Raw genomic sequence first — 21649 nt, forward strand, 5'->3', positions numbered from 1 at the left:
GAAAAAATCCACATGCATGCACAACACACTTTTACACAAACACACATGTGCGCACACGCACACATACATACACACAAACGCACATACTTTCACATAGACCTAAATTGAACACACACACACACACACACACACGTGAATTGTCTAATATCACTGATAGTGAAAAGATGCTAAACTAAAGAACGAACACACACGTGAGAGCACACACACAGAGATGCATTGAAAGCAACACACACACACACACACACACACACACACACACACACAAGCTCAAGATAGTTATTTTACACTATTCCGTATCTTTAGAAAGAAAATGTGTGGTTTTGTGAGTTTATTTGACCGGTATGTTTTTAGATATAACATAACCAAATCAGTGATTCACCTTGCACCTTTTGAATATTTTTTGAAATGAATTTTTCAATTTTGGATAGCTGTAAAGCCTTTAAATGCCTTTTAACTCACTCAGGACGACAAGTTTTCTCCCTTGCTTTTCCCCACAGACGGCCCATTTGTAGGGGCTTGGAAAAAAATTACAAAAAATACAAAATACTGTGTAAGAAAATGAAACTTTCAGAACTGGTTTATTACGTATTGAGCTATTACATATAAAAAAAAAAATCAAATTTCTCATCTTATTTTTACAGTTTTGCCATATGTAGAAAATACTGCCAATTTTTCAACCTGAATCACCATACCCATGCTCGCTTTCTGCATTAAATTCGCTTTCTTCTTCATCATCATCCACCTCTTCAATGTCCGACCCTTCAGTTTGTAGCATTTCAAGTACTTCGGCAACCCTAAAACATTGCCGTCTCTGCCTTGTTCGCTTCACAACATTCTGAGAAGAGGCCGCTTTGCTAACAGGCTGGCACGCGAGCAGACGACCGGTCAGTGACTTTGCCAGCGTGTGTGCGAGACAGGCCACACATCCGAGGCTGACCAATCATACCATTCGATTGTGGAGTGACCCAGAATAGCGCACTCTGCTTGGCTAATCACAAAATCACGTGTACAGCACATGATGGAATTTTACTTTCGGAGAATGCTATTCCATTCCTTGCGTGAGCATTCCTTCCTTGCGTGAGCATTCCTTCGTCCGGAAAGAGTTAAACCTTTTTTTTTTTTTATTGAATTCAGGAATGCCCCAACATGGCCCTGCCCCTGTACCCCACCACTTAGGCATACTTTTCAACACTATTCTTGAAAAAGATCTTCAGCCATTTATGCATACTTTTCAGCTGTGTTCTTTTAAAAGATAAGTTTAAGAGCACTTTGCCCCTTTCCCCCTGATGCATACCACCCACCTGCATCTTTCAGTAAAGTTTGAAATTTTAGAATCTCATCTCAGAGATGACAATGATGTGTGTGTAGTGCAGGCTGGCCTGGCCATTGTGTCAGTCATGGTGTGGACTGACAGATGATGTGTATGTTACAGGCTGGCCTGGCCATTGTGTCAGTCATGGGGGTCATTGCCTACCGAGTCTCCATGCTGGCTGCCCTTCAGCTGATGCCTGACCATGTGGTGAACGCCAACTCCAGTGAGATCACTGCACTTACAGTCAACCTCGTATACAAGAATGCCAGTCTGGTCACAACTGTAACTGCTGCTCTCATCAATTTACTTATCATCATTGTGCTCAATGTGGTGAGTGAGTTGCTGTATCCAAGAAGTCTTTCAGGTTGTCAGCCGTTTTCATCTGCCTTTTTCAGAATGAGGTAGTTTGTATTTCTGCTGTAGTTGTATGACAGGTATTGTGCACCAAAACAAGGATTCAAAGCCCTCAATCTTCCACCAAGGAGTTCAGAATTAGCTGAGTTTTGCAGTGCTATTGACTCAGATGGAATCACAAAGTTGAGTATCATCCACTTCACAGATCCATCTTATGTAATGTCGCTCAGATCACATGACCAATACTGCAAGTGTCTATCTCTTTGGCCTGGTAAATGCTGGGAGATATTATGAAAGGAAGTATAGAGAACAGGCTTGTTCTGCACTCCCAAACCTAAATCTCTTCATCGTCATCCTCGTTCATCAATACGAAAAATAAATTTTCCCAGAGTCTGTGTCCTTTCATGCCTGCTCTCACGGTGACCTCAGCTTAGATCTCCCTCTACTGCCATTCTTTGGTTGAGTTCTGTCAAAGTCTTTGATATCGGCAGACTGGTGGGGAGTTGTTGTTGGAGGGAGGTGGTGACGGTTTCTTTTTTGGATGGGCTCACTCAGTTTGGTTTTGTGACTCAGTGATTAATGTCATCAGTAGAGGGCTTAGTATGTAGGTGGTGTCCTGTGTAGATTGAATCAGAACAGGCAAAACTGAACACCACTGAAGTGACACAGCTGTAGGCAGGGTCTCCTCTGTTGTGTGGTCTCCTGGGGTCGTATTCATGGGGCGGGTGTAAACAGAAACGTCCGGACTAAACGTCTTGACCAAGGCAATCCATCGAAAGTTGGTATGCATGGTAGAAGACTTTGATGAAGTCGGACTCTAAACAGAGACTAAAATGACTGAACTTTAGTCCAGCGATTTCGCTAGACTACACCCTTTATGCCCAGACTTTGTTAAAGACAAACAGCATGTTTATTTTTGTTAAGTACTTCAGTGGACTAGAATGCACCTTCTACTAGGTTTTTTTTAAAATTATTTTTTTAAAATTTTATTTGATTTTTTTATTTTTATGAGAAATCAGTGGATGCGTAAAATTTCAGCAAATGAGCAGGGTAGTATCAGCATCCTTGGAAGGCTTTTTCCCACTTTTTTTCTTTCTCTCTCTCTCTCTCTCTCTCTCTCTCTCTTTTCTTTTTGTTTCTTCTTGTTCCTTCCATCATCATTTTTCTCCTTTCTGTTGTCTTCTTTTTTTTTCTTTTTCTTTTTTTCTCTTCCCATCTCTTTATTCTGTCTTTTTTCTCTCTTTTCCCCCTTGTAATCTGTCTTCTTACCATTGTCATGCTGAAACATTTTCAAGGCCATGCAACATGGTAGTTTCTTGCATAATGTCTGAAAGAGGCGAGGTAGACACAATCTCATCCCCCTCTCTCTCTCCCTCTCTCTCTCTGGAAGCATTAGTTTTATGGAAGTTCTTTAAGAATATGTACATTTGTTTTTACCACTTGAGTTGTATGTGGATTTATATAAGTGCTCGGCTATCTTGATAGACATAGATCACATCTTACATAATTTGAGCTCAGTTTCAAAGATAAGATACAGATTCTTACACTTACCACATTTGAATTTAGAAATGGACAATTTTGCTATCGACAGAATCGTATTTATTTTTTTCTCTTTTCATGATCTGGGATATTCATTTTCATTGTACCAAACAACGCTACTTTTTCATTCATGGGGATCAGCGTATTGTAATGGGAGAGTGTGAACTGTTACGCATGTTTCCAAAAGTCGGAGAGTTTGGGGCAGGAGTAAGAGGTGTGTTCAATGTAATCAGTTTCTTGACACCAGTTGCATGTGTTTGTGTTTGACACCCCCATTTTTGCAAGCAGAATATTCATTGGGTAAATGTTGTGGATAAATTTGAAATGAAGTATTCTCAGATGGGATTAATTTGTGCATTCATAAGCTAGGTTGAAATATCTTTGATATTGATGTCTAGTTTGCGCTTCCAAAATTGTGTTGCACATATTTCATAGTTTTGTTTGAGGGCAAAGTGTTTTCGGATTTGTTTATTAGATAACGTAGTGAGATATCCCTCTGTTGCTGCAATGTCTTTGGGGGTATCCTCTTTGTGGACATCATTGGATAGATGCTGTTTCCATTGTTGTGGTATTGCATTTATGATGGCATTGTATTAAAAAAAGGCCCGGGTCAGTGTCCAGTTTGCGTTCTACTTCTTTGTATGTCATTAAATTTCCATGCTGCAAAAGATCTTGCACAAGAAGAATGCCTTTTTTGCTCCATTTGGGAAAGTGTAAGGCCCTTTGTATTTTATACTTTTATTGTTCCATAGCGGTTCCATTCTCATATTTTCTATCAGTCTGTCTTTGTTAAGGACAGCTACTGCTTTTATTTACCTCTCTCCAGAAGAATGACTTAACCTTTTCCAGCTTTTTAATGTCTTTTGTAAAATATTACAGCTAAAACTGCAATAACTGTCCTTGAAAGGTGACATATTATGTCTTGCAAGAATGCTCCAATGCACTTTTGTCTCTCTGAGGAGTCTAGCTGCCTATTTGACCAGGAACATTTGCTGCTGGTGTTCGATGTTGATCATATTCAAGCCACCAGCTTCTTTGTCAAGGCTGAGGACGCCTCTTTCTATTTTTTTCAAATGCTTTTTTATAATTAAAACTTGTACATAAGTGTGTTAATGGTGTTAATACCTGCAGGACGTGAGAGAACTGTGACAACAAAAACGTCTTTGCCAAAATAACTTTACCGTATAGTGATGGGTTTCAGCATTCCCATCGTTTAATCACCATGGTTATTTTTTCGATTTTGGATTTCCAGTTTTCTTCTATTTCCGAAATTTCTTTGTCTGCTGAGAAATATATCCCCAGAATTTTCAGCCTGTCAGGTCTCATGGGAATGCTATTTATGTTGCCTGTTCCATGCTTTCTTGACCCCAGCCACATTCCGTCTGATTTACTTTTATTTAATTTCAGACCTGACCATTTTTCAAACTGTGATACAATGTCTGTAGCTATCCGAATGTCTTGTTCATTTTTTAGAGTTAATGTTGTATCATCAGTAAACTGTTTTATTTTAGAGGTATTGCTTTCGTTGCACATACCTCCTAATGGCGTCAATTCAATTCCTCAAATCACTTTATCATTTCTGATTCTAATAATTATTATAATTATAATTATAACAGTTTATTTCTAGTGTGCCTTTCATTAAATACAACAAAAAGAAACATAATACATAAAAATTATAATCACACACACACACACACACACACACACACACACACACACACACACACACACACACACACACAGAGTGGTGTTTCAAAACATAACAACCACATGCTTGCTGCACAATCGCACATGTTAGTGATGCACTCCAGACACAACAAACCAATGAACTCCAGGTAACCAAACCAAACGTAAATTTCAATCCGTGCTGCAGCTGACAAGCATGCACATATGGGAACTTATTCAGGAAAATCCCTTTCTAAATAAGAATGAAGGCGTTGTCAAGAACAAATTGTGAGAAGTCCGGTCGTTTATTGTCAGACCTTCACCAGGGTGAAGTTCTTTGATGACATTCACTCCTTTCAAGTTGCATGTGGGCCATTTAAAGTGACTGCTGTGCATCCGGCTTGCCACCTCTTCAAACAAGTCATTCATCTGATTCAGCGGGGGAAAAAAAGCATTAAAAACAAAAAGCATGTGTTTCACGTCCAGTGCAGGTTCAACCCTGCTTTTCATGAAAATCGTGGAGCATTGGCAGTTGTCGATTACCTACAGTCTGCATTGAAATGTGAGTACACTTTTCCCAAAAGTCACGCCCCCTTGATGACCTCTGGCTGGCATTCGACCTATCGCCTTACATCACTCCTCTCCCTCTCTTCTTCTTCTTCCAATGCTTGCCGCACGTATTCTGTCATTTGTTCAAAAACTCTTGTCTGATTGGATGGACAGACTGAATTACCATCAAATGGGTTGTTGGTTTCGTCACTGTCGTCGTCAATCACCTTCATTTTCAAACCAATCATCAGACAAGAGAGATCCTTCTCCATCACGAAAGCTGTCCATATCAGAATTGTGTAAATCTGCTGACTGTGACTATTTGCTTTACTGGACACAGTTTTCAATGCATTTTTTTGCACATGATGCAACCCCCTTTTCCAAGCACGTATTACATGGTCAGGTAGCAAATTATTATCAAGTAGAAAGGGGTCTTCTACCTGATGTATGTTCATTTAAATAGTTTTATAATCCAGACACATCAAACTAACTGTTCAGAGTCTGTTTATGTGAATTGAACGAGACTCCAATGAAGGAAAAATCGGAACATATGCAGGACGTCAGTGGACGTCTTATAGGCACTATGGCAACACTTTTTGTAAGACATCAGCTGATGTCTTATAAGCACTCTACTGGTTAAGTGATTTAGAAATGGCTCTGTTCAACTTCCGGCCCGGTCTCCGATTTCGGCAGACCACGATCATCTGTGTTCCATACATTTTTGCTAAAAAACTGTGAAAGTGATATACTAAAGGCATCAGTTCAATGTTCACCAGTACAGTCTGTGAGTGAGGTATTGTGGTGTGTATTGTGTTTCTCTAAACAACATCTTCTGTGTGGAGAATGCAAAAGAAATCTCATAGGAAAGGAGTTTTTCAGTGATTCATCCACCATGGTGGTGGCACTGCCGGCCCTGCCAGTGGCCCTAGTTTATGTTACAGCATGTGCACTGCCAGACTATGCGTCTCTGCCTACAGTTTATGATATATGTGTGGCTGCGGAAGCGGTTTGTGGGCGTGAGACAATCCGTGGTGCTCAGTGCGTACCTGGTCTGCAGCGGATTTATCCGTATACTTGTACCAGAGACAAGCCCTTCTTGGAGGGGTTCTTGTTCAGGGGAGCATGTGTCTCTCTCCTGGACAAAAATCCTTCTGCCATCAGAGACCAGACTGATGAAAAACCAACCACGAAACTGTGGATAAACAATGTACCTCTCAGTGTGGACAACAAAGACATTGAGGCCGCACTTTCTTTTCAAATACAATGCCATAATAAACTCGATCCTACAACCATGGAAACTCCATCTAGCTAATGATGTCCACAACGATGAAAATCCAAACGACATTGCAACAAAAGAGGGGAACCTCAATACCTTGTCAGATAAACAAATCGGGAAAATATTCACCTGAAAACAAAAACGTGAAATATGTGCAGCTGTTTTGGAAACATAAACTGGACATCAATATAAGCGACTACTTCAAATTAGCATGTGAATGTACGAAAGAATCATGACTGAGGTACTTTACTTCAAATTCATACACAGTATTTACCCAACAAATATTCTGCTTGCCAAAATGGGTGTAATGAACACAAATAGATGTAACTGGTGCCAAGAAACTGATTACATTGAACATGCCTTTTACTCCTGCCCAAACTTTCCTCCTTTTGGAAACATGTGAAACAATTCATTCTCACATGCTACGATACGCTGATTTCCATGGATGAAAAAGTAGCTCTGTTTGGTACAACAAAAATGGACATTCCGACTGATGGAAAAAGAAAGGAAATCAATACAATATTGTTAATAGCAAAACTGTCCATCTCCAAATTTAGATATGGCAAGTGTAAAAATCTTGACCTTATCTTCACAAGCAGGATTGACGGGAGGTATTGCTTTGCTTTTACACAAGTCACTTTTATAGAGTACTGTTTCTCTTACACCTTTACAGGCGGTGGCAGCAAGAGTCACGCTGCTTAAAGCTATTACTGTCTGTTCTATTTATCTTCCTCCTTCTGTTCCTGTTCTTATGCAGAACCTTATAAATCTTGTCAACCAGCTTCCACAACCTTTTTTGCTGTTGGGTGACTTCAACGGCCACTCCCCACTCTGGGGTGGTGAGGTGACATCATCCCGACGTCTTCTCTTAGAAAACATTCTTTCAGATATGGACTTTTGTTGTCTAAACAACAAATCACCTACTTATCTTCACTTTTGTTCTGGGAAGCTTTTGTGTCTAGATCTGTCAGTGTGCAGTCCTGCCTTTCCTGGCCAGCCCTTAATGAAACACATTCTGTCAGACAGTTCAGTGTACACTGCGGAACTGACTGCACTGGTTCTGGCATAAGAAATGGTTCTCCATGCAGAACACAAGAATTATATATATTATTTTTTCAGACTCCCTGTCAGCCCTGGAGGCGATTGCCTGCAGGAATCTGACACAACCGAAACTGCTGAAATTTTATGAAATTTGTACACTTGTAACAAGAAAAGGGTATGACATTGTTTTAGCCTTGGTTACTGGCCATGCTGGCATTTGTGGTAATAAAATGGCGGACCAAGAATGCTGTAAAGGAAAAATTATTGAGATCTGACGTACCATACACAGACATGAAGCAGAAGGTTGAGGTTCTTGGGCAAGAGGAGTGGAACACCCAGACAGACAAAAAGCTGTTTCATATTCGTCCAGACCTAAAAGAGATCCTCCCATTGGTGGTGAAGAATCGAAATGAGGAGTCTGTGCTGTGCAGACTGCGCACAGGGCACACTTTTTCTCATTCTTACATGTTAAAGAGGGAGGAGGCCCCTCGATGTTTTCCCTGTGATGAGCCTCTCACCATGAAACATGTGCTCCTTGACTGTTGGGATCTGCATGATGTTAGACATAGACATTACATGGCATATTCTATGAAGACTTTGTTTCGTGATGTCCCCCTGTGGCAAAAAAAACAAATAACTGATTTCAAAACAAGAGCATGTCACTGAAAATATATGAAATTGGAAAAAAATCATGTGTTTTGTATTCTTTATTCATTTATCTGTCTGAAAATGTATACATTTATGGGTCTTTCTCCAATAACAAAGAGCACAGAATTTAAAAAAAATATATACCTGTTTTTTGTGAAAAAAAAACGCTGGCAAATATATTTCACTTGAATCTTATTTCCCTGGCAGCGAAAGGGTTAATTTCCTATCTATTTGTTTATTTTTGTATCTTATTTTACTTCATTTTATTTCATTTTAATAATAATACTAATACTAATAATAATGTACATTTATATAGCACCCTTTCTCTCTGAGAGCTCAGGGCACTTTAGATGAAAGAAAAATGTTACAAGTTACATAAAACATTCATGACCACTCTTTCTCAAAAAACCCCTCCCCCCCTAGCCCCCCACTCACACACTTTCCCTCCCACTCTACATACATCCAAAGTGAGCTGACATGGGTGGTTTTGGAAAACAAGGAAGCTGAGGGTGCTTACACATAGGTTTTAAAAAGATGAGTTTTTAGTGATGAGCGAAAAGCAGAAATAGAATCAGATGCACGAATATGATGAGGAAGATTGTTCCAGATGTGAGGAGCAGCAAAGAAGAAAGAGCGTCCACCATAGGTTCTTGTATTGACACGAGGAATTTTCGAAAGGTAACAGTCAGAGGAAGAGTGGAGATTTCTCCCGGGAGTGTAAACACTGATGAGGTCAGAAAGATATGTAGGTCCTGCGGAGTGGAAAGCAGAATAGCAGAGACACGCAACTTTGTATTTAATTCTTGCTTCAGTGGGGAGCCAATGTAGAGTGTGGAGGTGAGGAGAAATGTGATCAGTATGTGGGACTCTTGATAGTCAGAGGGGCAGCATTGTTTTGAAGTTTTTGAATTTGCTGAAGAATATTATGTGGACAGCCTATGAGAAAAGAATTACAGTTGTCAATTCGTGACAGCACAGAAGCAGAAATAAGAGTTTTAGTAGTTTCAACAGAAAGGCACTGACGGATAGAGTTGATACGACGAAGTTCACAATTGACTATGCATATCAGATTTACTACCTACTATTTTCCCTGAGGGCTTAAGCATGTTGGGTTACATTGCTGGTCAGGCATCTGTTTAGCAGATGTGCAGTGTACATGTATTTTTCTGAACGCAGTGACACCTTGAGTAACTCAGAAGCAGTGTTGGGGGTAAAGAGATTTGATTGTCTAACAATGGTAATATAGTCAATGCTTTGTACAGGTCTATGGTTACCTGGCATTCTGGTTGACAGACTGGGAATGTCTGCGGACTCAGAGTGAATATGACAACAGCATCACCATCAAGTTGTTCTTGCTGCAGTTTGTCAACTACTTCTCTTCAATTTTTTACATCGCCTTCTTCAAAGGAAGGTGAGACAGCCTGCATTGTTGTATGACATGTATGTAGAATTGTTTTATACACTGTTGTACTTTGTTATGCCATATATTGTGTTATAAAAGCACAACAGTACACAAACCACATGTTTGGCTTGATGGAGGAGAAGAAGAAAAACACTTTTAACTATGACAGTATATTTGCCTCAGATAAAAGAAGCACACATGCACGTGCACGCACGCACACTCGCAACACGGACACACACTGAAATTGAAAACAATACGCATGCATGCACACACACACACACACACACACACACACACACACACACACTCACACTCGCACACACATTCTCTTTCTCTGTCTGTCTCTGTCTTTCTGTCTCTCTACTTACACACAGATGATTTGAAAACTCAATCTCTCTCTCTCTCTCTCTCTCTCTCTCCTCTCTCTCTCTCTAATTAGCTCAATAGATTCATACATATTTTGGAAAACTTTTTAATACTCAAATAGAACCAGTGATAACATACGGCGCCGAAATTTGGGAACTTTCTGATATCAAAGATTTAGGAAAAAGTACATTACATTAGCTATTTGAAACTGTTTTTTAAATGTTCCATTACATGCTTCAGATACTGTATTATATGGAGAAAGTGGTAGATACCCATTATATATTAAATCATGTGTGAAATGTATAAAATATTGGTTAAAATTAATAAGGCTACTCACATCGAGATTATGTAAGCAGGCGTATGAAATGTTAGTAAATGAACATGAGAGAGGGAAGGAAAATTGTGTATATTTTGTAAAGAAGACATTAACTGTAAATGGATTTGGAATTGTGTGGATGTGTCAGGGAGTTGGATGTGTAGAAGGGTTTGTTTCATAATTCAAAGATAGGCTAATTGCTTCATATAAACAGAATTGGCACTGTAAAATGGAAAGCACTGAGAAATATAGATGGTTTTATAGTTTTAAAAGTATATTTCAAACAAAAATATATCACAGTCGTGACAAACAAGTGGCACCGAACAAGTCTCGCCAGATTTAGAACGAGAACGATTGGTTTGAATGCTTATGAAAAGTGGTTTCAGACTGAGCCCTTGTTACTCTCCCCTTGTCCGATGTGCGGTCATTTAAGGGAGGATGAATTACATTTTTTGTTTAGTTGTAAAGCTTATGACGATATTCGAGAAAAATGTGTTGTATTTAAAACAAATTTAGCAAAGAATGAAGATATTTTTGGAGTGCTTAATCTAAATCAGGAAACTTCACTACAGTCACTTGCAAAATATATTGCCGAAGCAAATAACATGCGATGAAAAAACAACAACAATAATAAAATAGTATCAGGTGTTGTTCATTGTGAAAATTGAAATCTTTGTTGTCATTCTCATATGGAAAATATTTATGTTATACATTTATGATGCATGTTGTTATTTGTATTATGAACCCCCATGTCATTAGGGCTGTAAAGCTATTGACATTAAAGTGTTCAGTGTTGTCTCTCTCTCTCTCTCTCTCTCTCTCTCTGTCTGTCTCTCTCTCTCTCTCTCTCTCTCTCAAGAGCCCTCGTTACTCTCCCCTTGTCCGATGTGCGGTCATTCAAGGGAGGGTGAATTACATTTTTTTGTTTAGTTGTAAAGCTTATGACGATATTCGAGAAAAATGTGTTGTATTTAAAACAAATTCAGCAAAGAATGAAGATATTTTTGGAGTGCTTAATCTAAATCAGGAAAATTCACTACAGTCACTTGCAAAATATATTGCAGAAGCGAATAACATGCAACGAAAAAAAACTCAACAATAATAAAATAGTATCAGGTGTTGCTCATTGTGAAAAGTGAAATCTGTGTTGTCATTCTCATATGGAAAATATTTATGTTATACATTTATATATGTTTTTGTTTTTATTTCTCACTACATGCCATTACTTTGAATGGATGGTCGAACTGCACTTTGTTGCACAGATTGATTGATTTCGTTTTGGCTTTGGTTTTCATCAATATTATTACTATTGATGCATGTTGTTATTTGTATTATGAACCCCCATGTCATTAGGGCTGTAAAGCTATTGACATTAAAGTGTTCAGTGTTCAGTGTTCTCTCTCTCAAGAAAACATTAACACATCAAGAAAATACTAATGGAACATGGATTTGGTCTTGTTTGGATGTGCCAAGGAGTAGGGCAGGAGAGCGGCTTTGTATTGGACTTTAAAGATAGACTTACTGCATGTTACAAACAAAACTGGCACAGAGAAATAGAGAGCAATGATAGGTATAAATGGTTCTATTCATTTAAATCAATATTTCAGAGAAGTATATTAAGATCGTAACAAATAAATGGCATAAAATCTGCTTTGCGAGGCTCAGATGGAGAGCACTTGGACTGAATGCAAACAGAAGATGGTTCGATTCAGACGTAGCAACATCTTGCCCAATGTATGGCAAAACCGCAGAAGATAAAAATCATTTCATATTCAACTGCAAAAGATACAATGAACTGCAAAAAAATTGTACCCTTTTCAATACAGCTCCAGCACAGAGAAGATATTTGTTCGGCATACTGATGGCAGAAAATGAAGATATGATACTTTCACTTGCAAAATATGTATCTGAGGCAATAAATATATGGAAAATGTCCATCATTGGTCCAAATACTCATTAATCAATTAAAACTTAGTATGGGTTCTATGAGGAAAAAAGTATAGATAAAAAGGAAGGATTACATTTGGATGGTCAATCCCGACAGTGTAATTATATGATGTGCTTGTATTGATATGATGGATTTTGATGTTTAGGCATAAATAATTATTTAATGATTTATATTTAGTATGCGTTTATGAGTCAGGTCAGATAGATATGCTATTGGTAACCTGGATCCCAGTACTACCTGTCACAGGGTTGAATTGCTGGCGACTAAACCAGCACCCCCACCAGTCCTCTCAGGAGGATGGTGAGGAGGGTGGCTAGACACCCTGGTGGAAATAAATGACCCATCAAAGGGTGCCAGCTCTGGAGAGCTACCTGCGGCCACCTAGCTAAGGGAGTAAACCCTGACAGAAAATCTGGTGCGGGGCCCCTAAGGCGGTTGGATGGCAAACTTTGTCACTTTCTGGCAGCTCCTGCGGCCGCGTTGGCACCAAAACGTAACAGCCTTGCTGTTCCTTTGGATCTATCAGCGAGGTGGAGAGGGGGGGAAAAGCTGCATGGGCAACAGCTTGTCTTTCATATTACATTGCCCAGACTTATATCCGTCTGTCCATCCACAAACACCTTGCACCTACAACCTGGAGAGGACACTCCAGCTTTGCTACTAGCACTAGCGTAACGGAAAAACACGTGAAGCAACAGTTACCGGTTATAAGTTAGCGCTCAATTGGCGTAGAGCCGACGCCAGGGGTTGCTTTTGACGGTGGGAGGGACCCTCGCATCCGACTGGACAGCTACCATCCGCCCAAGCTGGGCAGCCCCCAGCCAGTTAGGTGCTGTCCCGCCACGACCTGCCTTCTTCTATGGGTGTATGAAGATTAGGAGAATATCTGACAAGCAGGTCGTTAATTTCCGCACCAGGCAAAAAGAAGAACAATGAAACTGGCCTGTTGTAATGTCTGGACAATGATGTCTGGGCTCTCCCAAGATCTGCAAGACATGGTGACGCCAGAAAGACGGCCGTCATAAACATCGAGCTGAAGAGACTAAATGTGGACATTGCCACTCTGCAGGAAACACAGCTGGCTGACTCAGGAGCACTAAAGGAGAGGGACTATACCTTCTTCTGGCAAGGAAAGAGCTCTGATGCCCCAAGAGAGCACGGAGTAGGCTTTGCAGTCAGGAACAGCCTGCTGAACATGATCGAACCAGGCAGTGGTGGTTCAGAACGACTCCTGACTCTCCGCCTCAACACCTCTGATGCCTATGTCACTCTCGTCAGCGCACATGCTCCAACTCTGTCCGCCTCTCCAGACGCCAAGGATGAGTTCTATGAAAATCTCGCATCAACCATAAGGAACATCCCCAGGACAGAACAACTTTTTCTCCTGGGCAACTTCAGTGCCAGAGTGGGTGCAGACAACGATTCATGGCCCTCCTGTCTCGGTTCCTTTGGAGTGGGGAAAATGAATTAGAAGGGACAGCGACTATTTGAGTTTTGTACCTGCCTTGAACTGTGCATTGCTAACTCCTTCTTCAAGACGAAGCCCCAACACGAAGTCTCCTGGAGGAACCCGCACTCAAAACATTGGCACCAACTGGATCTGATCGTAGTAAGACGAGCTGCCATCAAAAACCTTCTCCACACTCGCTCTTACCACAGCGCAGACTGTGACAACTCTGGTATGCTGCAAGATCAGATTGCAACCAAAAAAGTTCCACTGCTCAAAGAAACAAGGGAACTCTTGCATTGACATCAGCAAGATGTCTCAGCCAGACCTTGTAGAACAGTTCGCAGAGGCCTTTGAGAGAGAATTCGATGCATTGCAGCCCAGAGACTCTGCAACAGAAAGATGGGAAACGCTACGAGACACCATGCACCGCATTGCTATGGCCACCATTGGGAAGAAAACTGCAAAGTCCCACAACGCCAGGCGATGTGCAAATGAGTACTGGACAGAGCTCAGCGAAGAGATACAGAATGCTGCTGAAAGAGGCAACATCCGAGGGATGTATGGTGGCATCAAGAAGGCACTGGGACCAACACAGAGCAAGACTGCCCCCCTCAAATCCTCCACTGGGGAAGTAATCATCGATCCTAGCCAGCAGATGGAGAGATGTGTGGAACACTACTCCAACCTCTGCTCCACAGAAAACATGGTGTCCAACTCAGCCCTCAATGCCATTAAGTGTATGCCGGTCATGGAAGAACTTGACGCAGAGCCAACTGAGGATGAACTCAGCAAGGCCATTAACAACCTGACATCAGGCAAGGCACCTGGCAGCGACGGAATTCCCCCAGACCTCATTAACCCTCTTGTATTCAGATTCTCTGAGGCCAAACTCCCCTAGATTTCTGATTCTTTTGGTGAGTTTAGCCTCAAAATGGGTGTGTATGGTTCACACTTCACCACAACCAAGAATAAACCTCTAGAGTCATGAAATTTAGCAGGAATGGTCATGAGGCTTTGTTCTGTCATGTGAGCGAGATTCTGTGTGTCTAGATGTGAAAGGTCGTGTCTCTGTCACCAAAATGTCACCAAATATGACACATGCAATGATGACAATTCTAATACAGCACACCAACATGCAGTTATTCCGTGCACATGCACGTTAATTTGTGAAATGAAGCTGCGGCCTACCTGAGATGATCTGTCTCCTGTCTGCCAGTACAGTCCCCACAGGTAATCCAAAGAATGTCGCACAACTAGTGTCAGTTGTCACAACTGAAGAGTTGCTGGAGATAATTTCAAGCACAGTTCTATGTTGCTCTTATGTCACTGTTCTAAGCACTTTGTACAGATCTGTTTATAAATGCACACAATGTATAACTGTACAGTAAGGATAGTGAGTAGAGTGTCACTGCTAAGTGTCACAGAGTCACCAAAACTACAGGTAAGCACACACATACACATAAACAAAAACAAGCTAGCTTGTCCTAATGTTGAGCCACATTCTGTCCATGATAGTCACGGAAACAGTCATTCCTGTGGAAGCAGAGAGGTACCTGGCAGAAAGAACACATATACGATGTTTCTACCCCTCGTCCCTTTGCTGTCCTGCGACCGTCTTTGATGCACTGCCGACAGACCCTACATCTCCCTTTGATCTTTTCTAACTTGTGATGGTCGATGCTGGCCAAGGCAATGGGGGCATCTGGCACTGTTTTGCTGCGCCCTGCTTTGCGCTTTCTGGAGGTGAATCCTGCACGAAGTTGTTCTGCAATGTCAGCGCGAAACATCAATTGGTCATAGGTCTTGTTCACTGGGTCATGAGGTGACACTTCCCAGGTTAGGTAGGCCTGGACAATGCACAAGCTGACCAGAGAATGGAACATGTAGCGCCACCATTTCTTGTTCTGATGACCAACAGGGTAGTAGGCCCGATAATGGTCTGACTTGTCAATGCCACCCATGTACTTGTTGTAGCTGACGATGACTGTCGGCGTCACTTTGTCCTCCGCTGAAGTCATACCTGGTGGCTGGTTGGTGCTGAGAAGGTAGATCTGACGGTTGTTTTTGTAGACTGTGGCCATCAGTGAGCCCTTCTGCATCTGCAGCAATTTTCCCTTCTCTTTCAACTTGGCAGTCTTGACCTCCTCTGGTAACCCCTTGCGGTTGACGTTGACAGTGGCACAGGCATATGTCCCATCTCGGGCCAGGTGTGTCATCAAGGGGACACTGGTGAAAAAACGATCAATACAGGTGCCTGTTTTGATGGTAGAAAGGTGATGCCAACATGTGAACGACTTCATGCCCAAGACTGATGGTGGTGTCTCTGCGACTTGCATGGCCGGTGTAAATATCAAATGCAACTCAGCCTCCCGAAACCTGGAGGGGGTCAGGCTGGTGTTCTCTTGACCCTCTCCCGGGAGGGTCACTACCTTGTCGTGGTCGGGAGGCTTAGTGGCCAGTGATCGAGTGAGCTATGTCGGCGGGGGCATCAGTGCTTCTTGGGGTTTTGCTGCTCTGGTCCCAGGTCTTAATTGACAGCCTACATAGCCATCGTAGCTGTTCAGGCGGAATAAGTGGTGGTTTTTGTACTGATGCCCCTGATAGGGCTTCCCATGCCGAACAGGTCATGAGTGAGGCCCAAACTAAATGTGACCCACTGTCCCTTTCACTATTCTCTATTCTTCTTTTTACCGCCTCTTTTCTGTCCTCAGCTCCCCATCAAGCCTTCTTTTCCACATTCTCTTTTCTCTGCGGCCTTCTTCAGGCCCGCCGTGTTTGCCGTGCGGCGCGACCTGTGATGGAGGGGAATGAGATCCTGGGGATTGAGAGAGCACGCTGCTCTCAACACATTCCTTTGGCTCGGACCTCTCCTAAGACAGGCGGCACACATTGGCCCGTGTGTGTCAATCGGCTACCCCTTCGTGGGGCTGGGTCAAGACTGGCAGTTTAGAGACTAGCGAAGATAACCCCCGTAGTGCTCGGTTCTCTGTCCCCGGGAGCTGGGCATGATCGGGGGGGAACACGGAGCTAGGCTGTTGGTCGTATATCCCTCCCGAAACCTGGAAGGGGTCAAGCTGGTGTTCCCTTGACCCTGGCCCCTAAGTTGGACCCCATGGTGGGTGGGTAAGGGAGGGATGAATATACAATTATTTAAACATAAATTCTAAACAAATACACCCCCCTAAACTCGCAAAAAGAAGAAGACAAGGAAAAGACGATTCGGACTCAGATTCGGAGGTCATTGAGACCTCTGGATTTTGGCTGTCGTGGCTTGTGATGGAGGGCGCTGATGTCGACAAGCCCTTGTCGGCTCTCAGCCCCTTCGCTATCCAGAAGGGCTTTCAGTGTCTGGCAGGATCGCTGAAATCCATCAAGAGGCTGAGGAGCGGAGCGTTTTTAGTGGAGACAGAGTCTAAAAGGCAGACACAGCTTCTGCTCAAGGCGACCACTTTTGTGGATAGGGCGGTGAGGGTTTCCCCTCACAAAGGTCTCAACTGCTCAAAGAGGGTCATCAGATGCCCGGAGTTGAGAGGAGTGTCTGAAGCTGAGATCAAGAGCGAGCTGTCCTCTCAGGGAGTGACCGACGTGTACAGGGTGACAGTGAAGAAGGGGTCGGACAGAGTCCTGACCAACACTTTTTTCCTCACCTTCTGCTGCCCGAATGTCCCCAGGGACATTCGAGTCAGATACCTAATGGTGAGTGTAGGCCTGTACGTGCCGTCCCCTCTAAGATGTTTCAAATGCCAGAAATTTGGACACGTGCGGGACCGATGCAAGGAGGAAGAGGCGTGTGGCACCTGTTCAAAGGCGGCGCACCAGGGCGATTGCGTCAGTCCAGCCCGTTGTGCCAACTGCGGAGGCGGCCACCCGTCCTCATCGAAAGACTGCCCCGCCTGGAGAAAAGAAAAGGAAATCCAGAAGGTGAAGACAGAAAAGAAGATATCGTTCTTTGAGGCAAGGAAACAGGTGGAGGCCGCGTCGCCTAAGGCGTCTTATGCCTCTGTCGTCAGACCCAGGATGGTGGACGTCGCGGTCCAGACGACGTCCACAGGGACGCAGACGGACGACGTGCCTACCTTGTCGGAACCGTTGGCCTTGGGTGGAGGCGCCGTGTCCACCCCTTCCCATCCTGTGCGGCAGTCCTCAGGGGCTGCTGGGCGGGAGTGGAAAGCCTCGGGCGGAGGCATGTTGTCCGCCCCGCCTCTCGTCTGCCTGGCCCTCGGGCTGGCAGAAGTGGCCAGAAACCCCCCTTACCTCCAAAACTCAAGGAGGGGAGGGTTGCGGCCTCGGCGGGATCGGGAAGAGCCGAGGTCGTGGATTTTCCGACTTGGTCGGAATCAGAAAAGTCCAGTTAAAAAAATAGATACGGCATCTTAGCTGACCTTGAGCCACCGCAAGCAGAGGAGCAGGAGGTAGCGATGGATTAGGCTGCTGCTTTACTTTTTTTTTTTTTTAACCTTTTTAATGGCAGTGATCCACTGGAACATCCGGGGGTTCTATGCCAATTTCCAGGAACTTCAGCTGCTTTGTCGTGCTTTGAAACCGTCAGTGCTGGCGCTGCAGGAGACTCTGCAAAGAGATGGCAAGGTTTTATCTCTCTCTGGTTTTAACTCCGTTTTTAAACCCGCTCAACCGAAGCAAGAGGGGTTGACGGGAGGTGTCGCTCTTTTTATTCGAAAGTCCCTTTTATACAGTACAGTTCTTTTAAGCACCCCTTTACAGGCGGTGGCAGTCAGAGTCACGCTCGAGAAAACCATCACTGTCTGCTCTCTCTACCTTCCCCCTTCCGTCCGTGTTCTGAGGCAGGACCTCATGAACCTGGTCGACCAGCTCCCACGTCCGTTTTTACTGTTGGGCGACTTCAACGGACACTGCACGCTCTGGGGAAGTGAGATGACATCAGCCCGAGGTCTTCTCTTAGAAAACCTTCTCTCTGACATGGACTTGTGCTGTCTTAACGACAAGTCTCCCACTTACCTGCATCTGTCCTCTGGAAAGCTCTCGTGTTTAGATCTGTCGGTCTGCGATCCATCGTTGGTCCTGGACTACGAGTGGAAAGTGCACGACGATCTGCACGGGAGTGACCACTTTCCTGTCGTCTTCCGCCCCACAGATGGAGAAGGTGACTCTCTGCCTGACCGCCTGTACTACGACAAAGCAGACTGGAGTTTTTTTACCACCAAGATAAGAGCGGAGCTGCAGGAAGAAACAGTATTGAAAAGCAAGGACCCTGCTGACGCTCTGACTCGGATCGTTTTAGATTGCACCAAAGCAGCAGTCCCATCGTCTACCTCCAAGCCTCAGGTCCCTAGAACGCCCTGGTTCAACGCGGAATGTCGGGAGGCCCGCAAGTCTCGCAAGAGAGCGCAGCGACGCGTCTTTCGGAGACCGGAGTCCGATAGCGTTCGAACCCATCAACAGCTGAGGGCAAAAGCCAGGTATGTTTTTAAAAAGAGCCAGAGGAAGTCATGGAGAGATTTCTGCTCTTCCTTAACCTCCAACACACCCAAGAAGAAAGTGTGGAGGGTTTTAAAAAGAATTAAGGGCAAAAACGCATGCCCGACCTTCCACCATCTTAAACTTTCAGACGCTCTGGTCACAGAGAAGAAAGCAGTTGCCAATTTGCTTGCCTCCACAATAGAACAGAACTCGAGATCTGCTAACAAATCTGCTCGCTTTCTTAAAACCAAAAACCTGTCAGAAAAAACACCATGTAACTTCTTTTCCGACAACACAGAGAATTACAACCTTCCTTTCACAATGAACGAACTTAAATCTGCCCTTCAGACCTGTACGGATTCCTGTCCAGGAATGGACGAGGTCCATTATAAACTCCTAAAGCACCTTCCCCAAACCTGTCTGGACACCCTGCTTAAAGTTTATAACCACATCTGGGTCACAGGCTTCTTTCCACCCTCCTGGCGGAAAGCCCTCATAATCCCGCTGCCGAAACCGGGAAAAGACCCCTCGAACCCCTCCAACTACCGCCCAATTGCACTGACCAGCTGCGTCTGCAAACTGATGGAGAAGATGGTCAGCGGTAGACTGATGTGGAAACTAGAGACCGACGGCCTTCTGGCGAAAGAACAGTGCGGTTTCCGCAAGCATCGCTCTACCGTTGACCATCTGGTTCGTCTGGAAACCACGATAAGAAATGCTTTCGTCAACAAACAACATGTGGTGGCCTTATTTTTTGACCTGGAGAAAGCTTACGATACCACGTGGAAATTTGGTATTCTTTCCGACTTGCACAAGCTCGGCTTCCGAGGACACCTGCCTCAGTTTATCCACAATTTTTTACAAGACAGACAATTCCAGGTGAGAGTCGGCACCACCCTGTCCGACATTCACGAGCAGGAGCTGGGTGTCCCGCAGGGGAGCATCCTGTCGCCGGCTCTGTTCAGCATCAAAATTAATGACATCGTTCAATCCGTTTAGAAAGGATCGGACAGCTCGCTGTTTGTGGATGATTTTGCCTTATATGCAACCGGCAGCACGTACGCCAGCATCCAGCGACGGCTTCAGCTCTGCGTCAACAAAATCCAGTGTTGGGCAGAGGAGAATGGCTTCACATTTTCGTCCTCCAAAACTGAATGCATCCATTTTCATAATTTTCGCCAATTCTATCAGGACCCTGAAATCCGTCTGGGAACATCCACCATCCCGGCGGTCAAGGAAGCCAGATTTCAAGGGGTCGTCTTCGATCAGAAGCTGAATTTTCTCAGCCACATTAAACAGCTGAAAATATCTTGCCTAAAAGCCCTGAACATCATCCGAGTTGTGGCACACACGAACTGGGGTGCTGATAAGAGGACTCTCTTGCACCTCTACAGAGCCCTGGTCCGGTCCAAACTGGATTATGGAAGTGTTGTATACGGCTCGGCCAGACCGTCCTACCTGAAACTGTTGGACCCTGTACACCACCAAGGGCTCCGTCTCAGCTTAGGTGCTTTCCGCACCACCCCTGTGCACAGCCTGTACGCAGAGGCGGGGGAACCGCCTCTTTCCAACCGCAGACTGAAGCTGACCCTGAACTATTATTTGAAATTGTTTTCGGAACCTACAAACCCTGCTTACGATGCTGTATTCAACAACCCTTTCGATAAGAAATTTACAGACAACCCAAACTGCATACCTCCTCTCGGACTCCGCATTCAGCCGCACTTGGAAAATGCCGATCTGGATGTCTGTGGCATCTCAGATTTCTCTAAGTTCCCTGACAGCCCCCCGTGGACCTTTACAACACCTGAGGTCCGATTCGATCTGGCCTCGTACCGTAAGGACACCACCAGTTCTCTGGCCTACAGAACCTACTTTTCGGAACTGTGCCACAAATTCCCCACTTTTCAAGGCATCTTCACTGACGGTTCCAAGTCAGAGGACGGAGTTGCCGCATCTGCGTTCTGTCCCGCCTTTCCTGACCGGCCCTCAACGGAACACATCCTGTCTGACAGCTCGGTATACACCGCGGAACTGACCGCACTGGTCCTGGGGTTAAAAATGGTTCTCTCTTCCAAACAGAAGAGATTCATGATCTTTTCCGACTCCTTGTCAGCCCTGGAGGCGATCGCCTGCAGGAATATCACTCATCCCAAACTGCTGGAATTTTATGAAACTTTTACTCTCGCAACGAAGAAAGGATACGAGGTTGTGTTGGCCTGGGTTCCCGGACATGTTGGCATTCGTGGTAACGAAAGGGCGGACCTGCTGGCCAGGAACGCTGTAAAGAAAGAATTGTCCAGATCCTTGGTACCCTATACAGACATGAAGCGGAAGGTCAATA

At 43.9% G+C, this 21649-nt stretch overlaps 1 protein-coding gene across 5 annotated transcripts in view; it reads left to right on the top strand.

The window, feature by feature from the left end:
- LOC143283114 (anoctamin-1-like) overlaps positions 1–21649 on the top strand; it is a 358246-nt gene that overhangs the window by 215540 nt on the left and 121057 nt on the right. For all 5 annotated transcript variants that reach the window (XM_076589234.1, XM_076589235.1, XM_076589232.1 and 2 more), the window contains 2 exons: positions 1433–1642; positions 9647–9795. In XM_076589234.1, coding sequence (XP_076445349.1) covers positions 1433–1642; positions 9647–9795 — 359 coding nt within the window. The remainder of the gene's footprint in view (positions 1–1432; positions 1643–9646; positions 9796–21649) is intronic.

This window comes from Babylonia areolata, chromosome 6 (assembly GCF_041734735.1).
Source record: "Babylonia areolata isolate BAREFJ2019XMU chromosome 6, ASM4173473v1, whole genome shotgun sequence".
Taxonomy (NCBI): domain Eukaryota; kingdom Metazoa; phylum Mollusca; class Gastropoda; order Neogastropoda; family Buccinidae; genus Babylonia; species Babylonia areolata.